Source organism: Oryza brachyantha, chromosome 3 (genome assembly GCF_000231095.2).
Source record: "Oryza brachyantha chromosome 3, ObraRS2, whole genome shotgun sequence".
In the NCBI taxonomy this organism is placed as follows: domain Eukaryota; kingdom Viridiplantae; phylum Streptophyta; class Magnoliopsida; order Poales; family Poaceae; genus Oryza; species Oryza brachyantha.
Genome location: NC_023165.2, coordinates 12,195,070 through 12,212,451, shown reverse-complemented (window position 1 = coordinate 12,212,451; position 17,382 = coordinate 12,195,070). Strand labels below are relative to the sequence as shown.

Sequence of the window (17,382 nt, the reverse complement as noted above, 5' to 3'; positions counted from 1 at the left end):
AGATGGCAATGAAGTGAACACACCCTTAAAAAACAAGTTCAGCGCATCAACATACATACAATTAAGAACTCATCATTAAAGTAGTACCGACTAATCATCGTCCCTACAATTGAAGCCTCAAGGTCATGCTGATTGTTACATTAATATACAGAGAATGCGAAAAAAAATGGGACATATGCATTCTGTCAACAACAAAATTCCTCCTATAACCTATTATCTAGTTAATTGTGAAAAGAATAAAAAAAACAATTTCACATCTCTCCCATAAGAACACATGTGCTGATGTGGGTATGAGAAAAACGTGCTGCAGCAGTTTCGGGTGGTCAGGTAGCCAGATATCGTCAATCATCTGTATAGACTGGTATTTGCCAAACTTTGGTGTTCTTTTTTGGATCATCACAAAGAGTGAGATCATTGTCGAATTCTTTCATTGTTTTCACGAATGTCTTTGCCCCTCGCATCATTAATCTCTCCACCATGAATAGCTGGTAATTGTTCTCAATTATTGGGTCCAATATGCTACTAAAGTTGGACGAGTATGCCAATTTGTATCTGAGTTGGCACCATAAGTAAAACACAGACTCAGTTAATAAGCATATTCGCATGCTTCTTAAAGTTAAATATAAAACTACACTATAACTTGAGGTAGCAATACTGAACCCAACCTTCTTTGCAGTAGTGCCATAAATATATGCAACAACACATTTATCTTGCAGTGTTACTGCTATTGTGCATATTGTGTCTACCACTTGCTACAAGTTAGAATAGGTAATTCGTATTCAACAAATCTAGACCAAGTCACAAAGGTGTCTTGACCTATATAGTGATACATCTATAATAATGAAGATCAAAATATGTGAAAGTCTTGCATATTTAAAGCTGCCATATGTGTGTTATTAGTTATCATGCTACAGAGTAGCTTATTTCTAAATTGCATAGCCATGAAACATTAAGCAACAGAACAAAAATATATATTTAAATGCCTTGGCAACCCAGAATATGAATATATAGAATAAAGACAGATTCTTAATATGATATACTATTAAGATGAATGCATAAGAAAAATGACAATGAAACGAAATAATGCCAGAGATCCTCATGTGAGAAGAACAGTAAAAAAAGAGTGCAAGTCTTACTTGTCTGACAGAGGAGAAAAGAAGCCTGGTGTTCTTTCATTTGAGGCAATGAATAGAGTTCGACCTGGTGGGATCCACTTTGCAATTCGCTTTTTGATAAACTCAGGCCGGGTGTCTCTATCCAGATGAGGATGAAGGCTCCGCTCAACACCAAATCTATCTTTTCTATTTTTCAGTAGATCACCACGCCGCACATGAATAGCATCATAATCACCAAGTATTTGTTTCATCTGAAACAAAACGTTAAAGGGATATAAGTACAGGATAGTCAGTACTCAGTTGCTGAACATGAGCAGACAATAGAACTGTTTAGTTCTTGATTAAAGAATTCATAAGGAAAATTAAAGAAAGTCCCCTCTGCATGCACAGATGCACTGCATAACCTTATCTGATATGACTTGGAACAAGGCTACATATATTGTTTCTCTCCTTTTTTTTAAGTAGGAGAAATAATCTGGATAGCCTTAGATTAACTAGTTGCTATGACTACATGGTGTCGGAGTATGTTTTTGTTTAGTAAGGAAGAATTGAAACAAGAACAGGCTGCATAACTGAAGCATATATCTGATTAATTGATATACAAAGTTGTCAGATCAATATCCAATGTCAAGGACCACATAGAGGTACTTTGCTAGAGCTATATAGCGTAATCTAAGCTCTCAAATTATTTCAAAAGAACTGATGCCATCTCTATTAACGAGACGAAGTAACATAAGCACAGAGAACAGCTGTCTTCAGAAATTTCACATCGACTCTTGGTTTAATGCATGGAAGACAAAGTTCACGTGGTCTTTCAAGCATAACTTTAAGTAAAAAAACATTGTTGTATTCTATAGCTCATATTTTTGTAAAAAACTAGCGTCATGACCACAGGCCAGCAAAATAATGAATGCTTCATGAACAGAAAACTATGGAACTCATGTGTAGAGTGCTTCATGATTTCTCTCAGGGATACAAAGTAGAAAAATGTAACTTCAAATAGTAGTAGAGATGGTAAAACTATAGTATTTCTTGTGGTATTCTTGCATCACAAACATAAACACCAGATTCTACCTGAGATGTTTCAACTGATAAACATGCAGGTCCACAAAGTTCATTGATCAAAGGAACACTATAACACATGAAAATCCATATAATTAAATGCCTAAGCTTGAAGCCTGCATGTAAGGATATCAGTATAAACAGAAGGTGCATGATACAATGCCTGTAGTACCTTATTTGCTGCATCTCTCAGTTTTTTAGCTGGCATACTTGGCAAGAAGGTATAAGATAGCATCACAGAGCTGTGGCTTTTGCGATCCTTGCACTCCATAAACCTAAATATAAGTGATGGTCAAGGTATGTGCTTGAAGCTTGGCATGATCATAGAAGTCAACTAATAAAACTGTACATCTTATTTTCATTCACTAATTATGGCTGTGCTAGAGTAAGCCAAGAAAATTCCAATAATAGTGGTGAAAAACAACAGTACGACAATAGTCTGTGTACTTACCAAGCAAGAGGACTTGCAGTACGGTTTATTAGAAGAGCTTTAAAATACAGAGGATTATCTTTGAGTTCAGCTCTGCTGATTCCTTGAATATGTGCCACGCCTCCTTCATCTGGTTTCATACTTCTTGATATTATCTCATGCCATGTCTTGGAATTGTCCAGAATAACAGGTACTGTTTTTGAGATAAGGCCTATATCGTATAGCGAATCCATAGAGCAAGAATTTTCTTCCCATCTACAAATATTTCTTCATGCTCAAATTCTGGTTTAAATAGCCAAAAACCAACAGAAATATGAGTGGCTAAGCAGAAACCTTTGCTCCGAAGTTGCATTGCTTGAATGGATTATTCCCTTTGTGTTATGTACTGAGCTAAGGCACATTCTTGAGGGCATGACAAATATTCTGGAAAGCAATAAGAATTGTATTAATTTTTAATACTTCACATCATTGTTTTACTACTTGAGCTGTTGAGCACACACACATCACAAAGGAATAGTGTGTTTAGAAATGTAAAAACATTAGCATGGGCCTTCTGTACTCCTGACGTCACTTTAATTGCTTTTATGAATCAATTAATTACAGTGGAAAAGAATTGGAACTCATTACACCAGATGCTGACATGAAAGGAAGGGAGAAAAGGGATAGAAAATATATGCCGCGGTATCCCTGTAATGTTCCTTTAGTGTCCTATCTACCCAGGGCAATGCACACTCATCAAATACAGCAATTCAAGCACATGCCACACCACTTTCGTGGATCCTGTGGATGTTGTTCTAAGAGTAAACCATTAAATCGTTCACAATATTACTTCATGAAATGCACATTATATCATTCTCAGAGTAAACCATTAATTATTGATTGAACACATTTCTTAGAGATACAAACTGGAGTCATCGGCAAACATGCATGTTACTAGGGGAGGGAATATGGTGGGTATTTCTAAGAATAAAAAATGTATTCACCTACATTTTAGTTTTCAGTTTTACATGTACAACTCAGGTACAAAAAGGAACTATATATAGATGGAATGAACAAAGAATTTTACCAAAATATTGTCGAAACACAGAGCAAATCTGCATTATTCATGTGAAGACATTTCAGAGTTCAATTTAGCTCTGGTTATAAGCTCTCACATACAAAAAAAAAAAACATTCAACAAGTACAAGAACACTGCATTACAGAATATTTGAGAAAACCTCCTGTCCACGACTAAATTTGCATCTTGCACACCCTGAATTCTACCAACCATATAATTTGCATCATGTACCCCCTAAATTGCAATGAAATGACACTGGAGCACTACTTATCTGCCATTAGCAAGTGCCCGAAAGCATAGCTACAAATCCAAGCAAAGCAAGGGGCGGAACCTACCTGCCGAGGAAGAGCGCCTCCTCGAGGGCGCAGCGGAGGCTGGACTCCTGGTGGCCGAGGCCCGCGCAGGCGCCGCAGTGCTTGCCGGGGCAGTCGACGCGGCCACCCCAGTACAGGTACTTGTCGCTGCCCTTCGCCGCCGCCGCGGCGGGTCCCCAGGAACCGCGGAACGACGAGGTGGGTGAGGAGGAGGAGACGAGGCACAGGATGGCTAGCGCCGCCGTGGCCGCGAAGGCGGTGAGGAGGGCCCTCGCCGGCGGGAGCGGCGGCATCCTTGGCTTGCGGGCGATCCGGGGAGGGATCGCCATGCGAGCGAGGAGTAGAGTGTACTGCAACTCTGCAAGGCTTCCGTGCGGTATAGTAGCAAACTTATTTATATGCTCTGAGAATTAAATTCGAAAGATAAATTTTCTAAGACAAAATTCAAATCAAAGGGGATGTAGCTCAGATGGTAGAGCGCTCGCTTAGCATGCGAGAGGTACGGGGATCGATACCCCGCATCTCCAATTCTAATTTTTTAACGTTGTTGTAATCTGAATATTAATTTATTTTTTAAAAAAAAAGTTTTAGTTCACAAGCAAAATAAACTGTGTTTGTCCATTTTGTGTGAATTTATGCAGAGCAAGATGTATCATCATGTGTTTTAGTTTTTTCCCTCTTTTTCAGATTCTGCATTGCGCTGGATCTCCATTTTTGTACATTCAGGATCACTATGAGTCAGAAGTTCGGCCTCCCGGACCCCCGGTGTAAGTTTAGGGCGCTTTTACGGTTGTGTTTTCGTAATTTGCTTAAATAAAGAGAGGGACAAATTAGTCTTTTTGTTTTATTTACTGAGTGGCCGAGATAGTAGGCCCTGAACGTGCAGCAAAGAAACAAAGAGAACGCGCTATGAAGGGAGTAGACCACATTTGTTTCTTCTGGTTGAATGCCATTAAACTTTGCTCCGTAAGTTGTACGATCATGTTTCATGATTATGGATTTATGATAGAATTCAGTATTGTTTCCCTACTTTGAACAAACAATAACAGATTGGCCACAGCAGAGCAGCCAGCAGGGACGCCCAATAAACACTATATAAAGCGATGTTATATTCATTCATGCTATCACGCATTTCATCACAAAATCTGCAAAAATAATTTACAGCAGTAGCACAATCTGGTTTGTGTGCCAGACATCATATATACATCACAAAGTAATTACAACCAACATGGATTGGTTACACAAATACAATTCAGAAACCAAATGTGCACAAGCCAACAAATACAACCAGCTGCTTTACCTAATTTGTTTACAAATTAAATGCAAGGTACGGTCTCCTTAAGCTCCTAAATCATTGGAACAGGCAGAAACCTCATCAATGTAATCTTCCAAAAGCACGTCATCAGTATCAGATTCACATACCATTTTCAGCTGGACAGAAACCTTATCAATGTAATCTTTTCTAAGCTTAGGAACCTGCATTGCAACAAACCTATTTTTAGACAGAATGGAAGATAACATTTCAACATTTCATAACAGGGCATGCAGAAATCCCGGTTGCCTCGTCCAATTCCTGTGTTCCTATCTTTCAGTTGAACTTGAAGGATCGCAACAGAGTAAAACACCTATCAGAGAGGGTGAATGGTAGCTAGATCAAAAAACCAAATCTTTTCGCGGAAACAAAAGATTACCTTCACAAAAGCCTTACCGAAGCCTCCGGCCGCACTGCGAATGTACCACCGGTCAGACCGCCGTTATGTGGCCGGTCAGACCGCTCGCATAACCTCAGTCAAACCGACGTTGAGTGGCTAGTCAGACCGCCAGCCTACCTGCGGTTAGACCGTCGGGTAGGCTGGCGGTCTGACTAGCCACGGGATCCTAGAAAAACACCAATCGACAAAGCTTCAAGATGTAGATTGAATCTCTCGACTTTTATTGATCAACCAGTGTTTACAAAGTGCATAGAAAGCACTCCTAACCAAAACTTCCGATCTAATATCGAAATAGAGTCGAAACCCTAACTTTTCCTCTCAAACGGCACAAAAAAGCTCTCCGAGGGCATACCCCTCGGTACCTATTTATAACCTCGACGTGGGTATGCAAGACCCACGTATCTAGCATGAATTAGGACTCTCAATCTCGTGGGAAACATATCCTTATCCATAACTAACCATATCTCTATCTCTAATATAACAAATCTTCTTAAATCCGAATTCTATCCGAATTCAACTTCTATATCCCATACGCACACAATATCTCCATCGTAAGTCACATGGAATCTTCACCACCACGTGTATTGAACTCTAGCCTAAGTATCCCGCATGATATCTCGACCGCCGGAATCTCCAAGTTGACTCCTGATCCATCTAGGGGTGGACAGAAAGCTCGTGGCTCGTTAGCTCGCTTGACTCGTGACAAACTCGGCTTGTTTCATTTTTCTAATGAGCCGAGCTAGTATTTTAGCTCGTTAGAGATAACGAGCTAGCTCGTGAGCTGCTCGCGAGCCTAATGAGCTAGACCAAAGACACAAGATTTACCGGCGTTCATTGATTTCACCTGGAATACATGTGTTCAGTACTTCATAGGTTCACCATATGATTTGTTGGTTTAAACTTTAATATTTAAATACAATTTCATATGATTTGCATGTTTGAAATAAAAGTTCGCTTGTATAACCTATTAAAAAATTATTTAGGTTAATTTTTTATGCATGGCTCATGAGCCTAACGAGCTAGCTCGAGTTTTATAACGAGCCGAGCCGAGCTAGGTTTTTAGCTCGTTACGATAACGAGCCGAGCCGAGCCAGCTCGTTATCTTAACGAGCTGGACCGAGCCGAGCCGAGCTGGCTCGTTATCCAGCCCTAGATCCATCACCGGCAACACTCTCCCGAGGCATCAAGTCACCTACACATGAATCAAACAAACAAACCATATTCCGAGATAAAACTATCTCCAACTTGACTTATGATTAGCAAAACAACAGTACTCATACGTATAGAAACCAACTAGAAATCGAATTCACGAAGAACAACTCCGAAACCAAAAAAGAAAACCGAAAGCTAAAACTTTCGGGGCTGACCTGCTGGTCTGACCGCCCAGATACCTACGGTCTGACCGCAGTTATCTGAAAGGTCTGACCGCCCATATACCTGCGGTCTGACCGCCCGGTCAAATATCAAAAAACATTTATCTCGCAAACCACCAATTTGTTCATCACAAAAACATATAGATCACTCATTGATCTCACAGAACCTCCTGGTTTCAACATCTGGTGTTCGGAAACAAGGGAAGATAAGTCACAATTTTGAAAAAAGAAACATTTCAGCTAGGTCCCTTATATAAATTAAGAAGGGTATCTCGATAAATATGTGCCATCTAGGTGCCTTATATCAATTAACAAGGTAAAGCTAGGAAATGATCAAAGAGACGTTTCGACTAATAAGGATGCCAGATGCAGGCGAGCCCATGAGTAATTTTAGACGCAGCTAGATTTAAGCTGTTATATTTCCTTTGTTTTAGAAGAATACTGATTAAGTTTACAGGTGCAACAGGAAATGGCAACGCAAAAGAAGACAATCGAATGTTGGTTTATTGCTTCTATGTCCAAAGTAATGCAGGAGATGTAATCTCCACTGTAAAAAAACATTGTAAATTTAGCCATGAAAAGCAATATACCACAATCTGAAAAACATACTGATTTAGTTATAACTGAATGTAGTTTGAGTGTATCACCTGAATATACAGGATAAAAAATTCATGATATACTAGTAGGCAAAAAAGAAAACCCTGCAGATGGCAGACACTCCTTGAGTACATTTCTAACTATATTTCAAACAGAGAACCCAAAATATTGAACATTGCATTCAGATGTATCAAGAACTAAAAATGGTGATGAGAGATGAAGCTGACCTGTGGGATGGGCAGGAAGATGAAGGAACCAGAGACCCTTGAGGGAGAGGGCGTAGTGTGTGTGGCGATGGCGCGGGGGTCCCAGACGAGCTTGCCGCAGCCGACGATGAGGGACTCGTGGCAGATGTAGCCATGTAGGCGAGGCGAAACAGGAGCAGGACGTGCGCCAGATGCGCTAGGTTGGCGCAGGTGCGAAGTGCGGAGCGCCGTGACTGCGGCGGCGAGGCAGACGTCCATGTACATGCATGGCTGGCCGGAGCGGCTTGTGATGGCCGGTACGGACAGGCGGCCGTCGGGCGATCAGATCGGCGAGAGTCAGCGGCGCGGGAGCGCCATCTCACGGCGTCGGCGTTGGCGTCGATGGGGGAGTGGCTTGCGATGGCGGCTGCGGCTGCGGGCGTCGGCGCGGGATGGCCTCCCGACGGCGGCGGCAGCAGTATCCTGTGCTGCCCTAGGATAGGACCAGCCTAATCGCCATTCGAAGGCTTAGCGCTCTACCCTTGAAACATTCACAAATTACAATAATACCACAATAATCTTTACCCATATTACCCTTCTACTACGCTACTACATAATTTAATCACTACATTATTAACGTATCTAAGTCATTGGATTAGTGTTAATAGACAGCTCACATGTACTATAGGGTACCTTAAAAAAATCCTAAGTTTATTGGCTTAGACCTTTAAACTTTTATAAGCCGATAACTTTTAAACCTCAAGCTTAATTGTTTAGCTGTACCTCTACTTTAAATAGGTATAAATATAAAAAACTACTCAAACACCAGTTAACTTTTGGCTTAACAATTTAAGAATGGCTTATGGGTATAAAAAACCTAATAAAAAAGTTGCTTGTTTGTTTAGGCTTATAAGCCAAGCAAGCCTAAACAAAGAAAATAAAGCCATTACGCCTCAGTTTTCTAGCATCACCGATGTACATTAGAGCCAAACTGTTGCAAACAAACATCCAAGTAATTTGACAATGATACCACCCCATTTCAATGCCCCCAACTACATTTCAGTTATCAGATCAACCACGAAATTCACAGATCGGCAAGATCAAACGCACACAGTTACAATGCAGAGACACCAATCAAAATTAAACCCATGTACCACTTTTTCTTAGCACTTCATTCTTTTTCCCTGTTTCCTAAACTCATCTGTACATTCCTCTAAGCAGACCTGAGTACAAACAACATCAATCATCTGGTGAGAAGGCGAGATAGGTTTTAGGCCTGATTGGAGAGCTTTCATCACCTCTTACACTAGGAAAGCTTGTTAATCTTTGTACTGGTTCCATGCAAGCTTCTCCAAACAGCCCAGAGATTAGTTTAGTCATCACTCTTTTCTTCGGTGGATGTGAGAAAACAAGTTATTTCAGGTTTTGGGGGATTGTACGGGAAGAAACTCCATGCAATAGTTTCATGAATCCGAGGAAACTCAGTTTTCCATCAGGATGTCTGATCCAATCCTGGAGGACGACATGTAGAGGGACCGAAGGGCCAAGGCCAAGTTCCTGAAAAAGAAAAGGGCATCACCCGTGAGGACATTTTATCATGCACAGCCCAAGTTAATTTTGTGATAGGGATCAAAATATACCGATGCGAGTTCGTCGATCACAATTGGCCGGTTACCCTCCTTATCAAAAAAGTCGTACGCTTGCTGGGCATGTTGTTCCCAGGTTTCCAAGCCTTCCATCTGGTAAACACTTATGGCCGACGCAGAAAACTCCTCAAAATCCAACTTTCTGTACTGAATATTGGATATCTGGCATTCATCAGTAGGACAAGTGATTACATAATTGCTAATGCTACTTTGAAAGAAAGAAGAAAAAAAGAAAAGGAGAGTTTAAGGCTTACTGTGTTAACAAAGTCAACAACCCTAGAATCCTTCATTGCATTTGTGGAGTTCTTCATCAAGGCCTAGAAGTTTCACATACTTTTAGTGATTTCATTTCGACTAGTTCTTTAGACTAAATGGCAAAATAACTCACCGTCTTCAAATTTTGCAAGGTTATAAGACCGCTCTTGTTTGGGCCCAGCAATTCAAACTGCTCTCTTAGGTAATAGCGTTGATCTGCTGTCAATGTTTTGGCAAGGGCCTGAAAAATGTAAAGAGCTACTTAGCAAATCTAATCTAATACTCAAGTGATCATAATATTGGAAAAATATAAAATCTTCAAGATGTTTCTATAACATCAAATAATGGGCAGAATGTAATCGTGCCCACAGGCAAATACATGCTAATTATGAAGAAGAATGATAAGAACATTAAAACAAAACCATTTGCCAACAAAGTTTATTTGACCACTAAATTGCCTCTAAAAGGTGAAGCAGCATAAATATGTAAATGGCATTGTTAATGGCATACAATGAAGCAGGAACCCCAAGCATCACATTAATTTGGGGCAGTAAAGATAAAGAACATCTGCAAAGTACAAACCAGTGTATACAGCCTAAAAGAAATATTACCCTCAATGCAGCTCTCCGCAAAGAAGATGAACTTATGTAAGCCCTCATAAGCCTGTAAATTATCATGTCCAAAGGAAGCTTCACTTCTTCAGTACCACGAATCCACGGATGACCTTAAATGTGTGGGGAAAAAAAAGGCATTTGTCATCAGGAAAGTTGACTAGTAGTACAGTGTAAACCAAGATAATTATGGTACTTACATAGGGCTTGCGCAGCAGTCATCCTCTTGCGGTAATCTTTATTGAGCAACCTCCTTACAAAGTCTTTTGCTTCAGCAGAGAGGTTAGGCCATGGGGCTTCCTCAAAACTAGGATCTGCTTTCAGCACAGCTCGGAATATTCCTGACTCAGTTCTTGCCCAGAAAGGACGGCTACCACAAAGCAAAATATACACTATTACTCCAATGCTCCACATATCTGCCTCAGTGCCATAAGAACGATGGAGCACTTCAGGAGCAACATAATATGCACTTCCGACAATGTCATTAAGCCTCTCATCTGCAGAATATAATGATGACCAAGAGTTAAATAGATAAAACTAAAGCAATAGTAAACAAGGAATAAGAAAAATATATTAGACTAACCTGGCTTTACAAAGTCAGACAAACCAAAGTCTATGGCCTTCATGGAAGAGTTCTCATCCTTTGACAAGAAAAGAAAATTCTACAAAACAGAAGTAAAATCCCGCAAGCAAACATTAGCATCAGAATAAAAAATTACACTTGTGTTGTGCTGTTGCAAACAATAGTAGAAGAATTGTCACAACAACAAATTAACAAACACCAGAAGGGTGAAAGGATTTATGCATAAGATTCCATCAGTTAAGCTCACTAAACATTACACCACTTAGCAAATTGTCCAACGTAGATAACTTTTGTATGGCCTTAATTTTTTCATATGCACAGCAATGAAATGAAAATCAGATAGTACAACAGAGAAGATTCTAAGCAATATTTATGAATTGCTTAAATCAAAGTTACCTCTGGTTTCAAATCCCGATGAACGACACCTTGAAGATGACAAAATGAAGCAACACTTAGGATTTGGCGAATAACAACCTTCGCATCTCCTTCAGAATATTTTCCACCTCTACAAAGAAAAATATATGCAGTTATATTTGGAATCCTAGTAAAATTATTGAATTAATTGTTCTAAATGATGCTGGCATTAGAAATGATATATCCTGTACTATAAGTACCTAGCTAAAATCCTGTCCAGCAGTTCACCTCCTTTGCATAATCTGAATCAGAAAAAGAATAATTCCAATGAGTTGAATATAATCAGTTGATGAAACGGGAAACTTTCAGATATCACAACACCCTATTTCAATGAGTTCATGGCAGTTGAATTCTCACATATTTGACTACACAGACAAATTATACACAAGACTACAGTTGAATGCTTCCTATATGGATTTATGGATTTAGCTAGGAAAGAGTTCAAAAGAAAATAATACCCATTATAAACACTTATTCCAAGAAGAAAATCTTGATTTAGGAAATGATCATATTTCTTAATGTTTCTACCTATATTTTGTTTGTTGGGAGCTTTATAACTGTTTCCTGTCTTCTCTGGGCCTTTACTTTTGAACATTTTCTCCCTTTTTGATTACCGTTCACTTTAAATGTAAATTGGCAGTGAACTAAGGAACAGTTTATGAGCCAAGGCCATGAAAACTGCCTACAGTAATAGGGATTATAACCTTTTAATCTCTTGAACATGTACCATATTAGAAAGAAACTTGCATCGCTTTCATGAGTAAAATGTTTAATAGATGGAGTTAGCCATGAGCATTGATTGTACAAAACTCATTTTTCCATAAATAGGAAAATGTGATTGAACCAAGTCTGCGAGTTATTTAAATAACTACGATGGGCATTGGCTACAAAAGCGCCCAAGTTTCACATTAACATGGCCAGCTCCGCCACTCAAGACCAGCAAGAGCAAAATGCAACACATTTCTAGCTCAATATATATGATCCTACTCTTATTTGTCAAATGGAATATCCTTTGTCCAAACATTTCAAAACTGTGTACTGGCCACAATTGTCTTTTGGAATAGGCAGAATCGGCATCTGAATGTAGCTGCTCTGCTTATGAATGTCCAGCTCTGGGTGCTTAACCAAGGGCATACTCTTTAAGTTTTACAATTTCCGGACTATGGCTTACTTTTATTTATTCCTCTTTGTTTTTCTACATGTACATATTCAGTGCCAATTAGTAGGATTTCTGTCGAGGCATTTTTTTTGTTTTTACCACTGCCAATCATTTTCTTACTTATGTTTTTAGGCCACTCGTTTCTATTAACTAAAGTGAGGTTTTTGGTTTACTGGCAGAAATGAGAAGTTGCTGCCCCCTATTGGCAGAACAAAAATCAGCACAAAGCATTAGCACATAAGCGGAGCACCAATTGCTAGCCAAAGGTCGCCATCCACCTTTTGAAGAAAAACCCAAGAACATAACCCCTTTAACATCCTAGATATAACAAGGTTGTGGAGTCCAAGATGAGGGGATAAAGCCCCCTGGTAGAAGGATGATACCTCGTTCTTACTTTTTTTTTCCCATTTTGCAGGATCATTCTTATCTTGGTTGTCTTGCAGAATCCACCAAGTCAAGGGGGTTTCCTAAGGAGTAAGCACCACACTTACGACTTATCTAATCACCAGTTCTAAAAATCGGGCGCTAGGCTTAGACAGCTTGTGCTAGGCAGTTCTAAAAATCTTGTCTGGAAATTTGGCAGTGAATTAGACAGCTTTCCAGCCTTAGGGGCTCTAGTGCTGTTATATTTTCTTTCTTGTATGTCATATACTAGGAAATTGCTTGGAAGCTACTGGTCAAGTTGATCCTAGGCAGAGTCTAGGGCTCTAGGCATAGGCGGATCTAGAGGGTAGTCCCGAGACCACCCAAAAAATCCCAGCTTAAGTGCATATATATATATAGAAAAAATAAAAATAAGAGAAAAATCATTTATTAACATATGCAAAATACATTTTTGATAAATTTTATATTTCTATTATATATTGTATGTTATATTTGTGAAATTAAAAAAATTATGTAAGTTGGACCACCTAAAATAAAGATCCTAGATAAGCCACGGCTCTAGGTGTCACAAGGCCCTAGGGGCTAGCCCTGCCCACTATCTAGCTTCTAGTGCCTTCTTGAACAATGGTAATCACTTATGATCCACCAGTTGCAACTCTATGTACCTAGCCCTCCATAGGGCAACAACTTTAACTTTCTATGCCATCCCTCGATGTGTACAAAAAGAGCTATGCATATTGTAACATATCACTAGCATAATCCATAGAGACAGCTCATTTTACTCTCAACTTCTGCTCAAAGCTCGAATTCCTTGTCTCAAAGGGCTTCATACCCCTCAAACGCAACTCTCTCGATGTCTAGTTCTGCAGCTATAACATCAAGTATATTCTTTTGGGTCTTTTCCTACATAAAATGTACCAAGTCAATCATGCTAGTTTTATTCATAGCTTTGACAAAACACAAAGTTCATTCTGGTTGGTTGGTGGTTCCATCAGACCACATTCAAGTTCTATGTGTTCCCACCCTTTTATTTGCTCACTAGTATTTGTGCCATATTTACTCGCTTTTGATTTCCTTCCAAAACGAATACTATCACATGGAAAAATGAAAGCACATGCTAGCATGCCATGTTTGCTTGAGACTAAGTTTGTCATAAAAACAACCAACATCTGTTAGTCATGCTAACCCACCGAGGAATTAGTACATAGTGTATTGCAATTTCAAAAGACCCACCTGAAAAACTCGTGCTATTTATTTGGCATAAGAATATCAAAACTGCAGTTGTAACTTTTGGCAGATCAGTAGGTTAAGCTGGTAAACAGAAGTATGAACTTACTCCATAACTATATATACATTTTCTTCATCCTCGAAAGCATCATAAAACTGCACCAAGTTGTTGTGGCCTGTCAATGAACTCAGTATTCTGACTTCCCTTCTGACATCTTCAATGGCAATAGCAGTTGTCATCTGTCGAAAGAAGTTGCTTGTGTGAGATTAGTTAGCAGTATTTACAGACATACTTAACAGTACTTTCTCTTTCTTAAAAAGGAGGAGGAATTGAACTTCCAGTGGATTCATATATTTGTATCTAGATGTCAAAGGCAGCAACTTCACAGTACAATTAATCAAACTACACAAACACAAAACCCTCAAATCTCCCCGATGGATTATCCACAAGGTGAAATACAAACAAAATCTGACCGCAGGTTAGGACCAACAATTCTAAATCTTAATGTACAGTATAGTACAGTACATACAATAAGACATCAATTACAGGTACCAAAAAATATGCCATGTGTTAGGATTAGTTTTTTAGTGAACAAATACATAATAACAAACAATGATATGCACTAATAATATAACAAACAAAATATAAAATAAGTATCAGAACATGCATTTCTAATTAATGTAATCCGAAATTCGCTTGCTTCAAGTATCATTTAACATTATCAAGAAGGGTAGACATCAAAAAGGGAAGAGCAACAAGAGAACAACATGACTGCACTACAGGAGGATAGCTAGAGTAGATTGATAAGGAAAACAAGCATAACTGATATCCAAAAAATGATGGATAGCAGCAAATACATGAAATAAAGATATCTTATATCTGTCAACAATTCAGCATTGCATAAATAAAATGATGATGATTGACATAGAAAGGCCAAGATTGCACCTTGAACAACTAGAGGATAGTAGCTAGACCCTCCCAGTAAAAGGCATTGGAAGGTCCACAGCAGTGTTGATGGTAGAAGGGGTAAGTATTTCAATAGAACTAATACAATGCTTTGGCAGATAATAACAAGGACTGGGATTGCACAGCACCATAACAATTATTTGACTTTTGACTCAGGGATTTAAATAGTTCTATAGTAAACAGCCAGTGAAAATGATAATACTATCAGGGCTCACATGAAGCAGATACACTACACGAGATATGGAGAGCTTGCACATTATGGAGACACAGACTCCATCATTTTGGAACGAATGCTGTAAAGAACCAAGCAAGCTTCAACGGAGCAACATTGTCCCTTCCCAAATTACTAAACAGGAAACATCCAAAATGAGGACAAATGTGAATTCTTGTCTATACTGTATTCTAAGTGTTGAATCAAGCAACTAGCTTGTTCATCAGAGTATATATGCCCAAAAAAATTTCATGGAAGTATGTAAATCGACTTTGTAATTTTTCTCTATTCCTACCTCCTAATATGATACTTAGCAATTAAAGTCAAAAATCACAAGCGTATCAACTGAACTAATCAACCAAATGAGGTCAAGAGGTAACTATGCTGAATCCACATACTTCTTTAAAACAAAAACAAAAAGATAAAAAGAATCCACAAACAAAGATGCTTTGAGCACAAAATTGAAAACATTAGTCCAAGTAAGTCTAGCATTAAACAAAAGAAATGGAAACAATACAATCAAGCAGAAACATTTATGAATTCAATCAGGTGTAAACACTAAACAATGCAGGAATGAATCAAAGTATTAATTAAACCCAGACAAGGAAAAAGAAAAAGAAAATACATTGACTAAAAAACCTCAGCCACGAGAACCAAGTCGTGAACTGCACAGGAGAAGAATTGGCGGCCAGCAAGGAAGAGAGAAGGCTGCACCTTGGATTTGGGGATGACCTTGACGGCGACGTCCTCGCCCTTGAGCTCGCCCTTCTTGCACTTGGCGGCGCAGGTGTAGCCGAAGTGGCCGCGCCCCACCTCGCGGCCGAGCTCGTACTTGGCGGCGAAGTGCTTGGAGAAGCCGAAGCTCTTGTCCAGCCCCACGCCCGGCTCGCCGGACTCCGGGATGGACGCCTCGTTCGGCTTCACCGAGCCGTGCCGCCGCGCCAGGAGCGCGCGGATGTGCTTCGCCGGCGACGGCGGCGGGAACGGACGCTTGAACCCGCCCCGCGCCGGCGTCGAGGCCACGCTCGAGTTCGCCGGCGAGCCCTTGTAGCTCGACGGCGGAAGCGGGCTCGGCAGGTAGAACGGGAACTTGTGCTGCTTCGGCGTGCCGGGCTTCGCCGCCGCCGCCGCCGACGGCGCCGGCGACGCTGCCCCCTTGGCGGGAGTCGCCGCCGCGGCCTCGGCTACACGCGGCTGCTCCTCCTCCTCCTCCTCCTCCACCACCGTCGGCTCAAGGACCGCGGCCGACTTGCCATGGCAGAGACCCATGGAGCCGGATCAAGAACCGTGGGGGAGATTCGCGTCCCCAAGAACCCCCCCAAAATCCGGAAATTTTTCAAGCAAACTCCGCCGGAATTCTCCAAGAAAAACACAAGGATCAAGAACACGTCAAAGAGGCACCTCGGATTCAAGAACCCAAGAGTTCATCACCACGCCTCGAATTCCGCACCAAAATCCTTCTCCTTCCACCGGAACAAAAACATGAAACCAAGAAACGGGGCCCAAAATTCCCCCCAGATTCCAAATCAGGGCAGACCGACCTGCCCCGCCTGATGAAGAAACGTAGCTGAAACAATCAAACAATCCAGCTCCTCGCAGGAGACCGACCAATCCCTAAAAGAAAAAGGAACACAAATCCGCCGCTCCCCTCCTCGCTGCACTCCCCAAGATGGGAGCTTTCAGGGGGGCCAAGAAAATCAACAAGAAGGGGAAGGGGAGGAGGGAGAGGCAGAGGGAGGTTGCCTCGCTCGCTCGCTCGCTTGCGTAGCTTTCCGTTGCTCTCCTCTTCCTCTTCCTCCTCTCCTCTCTGTCTCTCTCTCTCACTGAGGCTTTTCTGTATTTTTTGTTGTTTCTTTTGAAGGTTTTTTTTTTTCGCTTTTGGTTGTTTCTTTTCTACTTTTTGAAGGGAAAGCACTGTGGAGAGGGAGGGGAGGAAGGAGTCTGCGCTGGCAGCGGTGGAATCCGTTCTTTTGACAGTTTCTGCTCTTCTGCTGCTCATCTTGGCTCCTTCCCTTGCCAGGGAAAAAACCGTTCTGTTTCTTTTCATGGAAGAGATCATTCGGTAGTATTAGTAGCAGTG

The 17,382-nt window shown here is 40.6% G+C and overlaps 3 protein-coding genes and 1 non-coding gene across 4 annotated transcripts; 1 reads left to right on the top strand and 3 right to left on the bottom strand.

Moving 5' to 3' along the window:
• Nucleotides 1-44: 44 nt before the first annotated feature.
• LOC102720777 lies at nucleotides 45-4,329 on the bottom strand. The gene is made up of 6 exons (XM_006650050.3): nucleotides 4,000-4,329; nucleotides 2,941-3,030; nucleotides 2,629-2,862; nucleotides 2,350-2,452; nucleotides 1,137-1,366; nucleotides 45-552 (listed from the first exon to the last, which is right to left on the bottom strand). Exons 1-6 carry the CDS (start codon nucleotides 4,305-4,307, stop codon nucleotides 342-344), a joined length of 1,176 nt encoding a protein of 391 aa, XP_006650113.1. The 5' UTR covers nucleotides 4,308-4,329; the 3' UTR covers nucleotides 45-341.
• A 103-nt stretch (nucleotides 4,330-4,432) lies between these two features.
• TRNAA-AGC lies at nucleotides 4,433-4,505 on the top strand. The gene has a single exon. It is a non-coding gene; the product is annotated as a tRNA-Ala (tRNA).
• A 604-nt stretch (nucleotides 4,506-5,109) lies between these two features.
• Nucleotides 5,110-8,373, bottom strand: LOC107303855 (cyclic nucleotide-gated ion channel 2-like). Its single transcript, XM_015835054.2, has 2 exons — nucleotides 7,888-8,373; nucleotides 5,110-5,454 (listed from the first exon to the last, which is right to left on the bottom strand). The coding sequence occupies exons 1-2, from the start codon at nucleotides 8,128-8,130 to the stop codon at nucleotides 5,317-5,319; spliced, it is 381 nt and encodes a 126-aa protein (XP_015690540.1). The 5' UTR covers nucleotides 8,131-8,373; the 3' UTR covers nucleotides 5,110-5,316.
• A 466-nt stretch (nucleotides 8,374-8,839) lies between these two features.
• On the bottom strand, nucleotides 8,840-17,082 carry LOC102711687 (calcium/calmodulin-dependent serine/threonine-protein kinase 1). The gene is made up of 11 exons (XM_015834421.2): nucleotides 16,017-17,082; nucleotides 14,234-14,364; nucleotides 11,555-11,596; nucleotides 11,337-11,445; nucleotides 10,941-11,019; nucleotides 10,558-10,854; nucleotides 10,358-10,470; nucleotides 9,880-9,987; nucleotides 9,746-9,808; nucleotides 9,486-9,653; nucleotides 8,840-9,402 (listed from the first exon to the last, which is right to left on the bottom strand). Exons 1-11 carry the CDS (start codon nucleotides 16,569-16,571, stop codon nucleotides 9,259-9,261), a joined length of 1,809 nt encoding a protein of 602 aa, XP_015689907.2. The 5' UTR covers nucleotides 16,572-17,082; the 3' UTR covers nucleotides 8,840-9,258.
• Nucleotides 17,083-17,382: the final 300 nt, after the last annotated feature.

Bases quoted from the DNA above. Each gene is read 5' to 3' on its own strand.
- LOC102720777 (XM_006650050.3), bottom strand. From the start codon at position 4,307: ATGGCGATCCCTCCCCGGATCGCCCGCAAGCCAAGGATGCCGCCGCTC. The intron at 2,863-2,940 runs GTTTCTGCTTAG...AAATATTTGTAG, and splicing joins AATGCAACTTCGGAGCAAAG to ATGGGAAGAAAATTCTTGCT. The intron at 1,367-2,349 runs GTACTACAGGCA...GTTTTGTTTCAG, and splicing joins TGAGAGATGCAGCAAATAAG to ATGAAACAAATACTTGGTGA.
- LOC107303855 (XM_015835054.2), bottom strand. From the start codon at position 8,130: ATGTACATGGACGTCTGCCTCGCCGCCGCAGTCACGGCGCTCCGCACT. The intron at 5,455-7,887 runs GTCAGCTTCATC...GTTGCAATGCAG, and splicing joins TCTTCCTGCCCATCCCACAG to GTTCCTAAGCTTAGAAAAGA.
- LOC102711687 (XM_015834421.2), bottom strand. From the start codon at position 16,571: ATGGGTCTCTGCCATGGCAAGTCGGCCGCGGTCCTTGAGCCGACGGTG. The intron at 11,446-11,554 runs GTACTTATAGTA...TTTTCTTTGTAG, and splicing joins CTGGACAGGATTTTAGCTAG to AGGTGGAAAATATTCTGAAG. The intron at 10,471-10,557 runs GTAAGTACCATA...CACACATTTAAG, and splicing joins GACTGCTGCGCAAGCCCTAT to GTCATCCGTGGATTCGTGGT.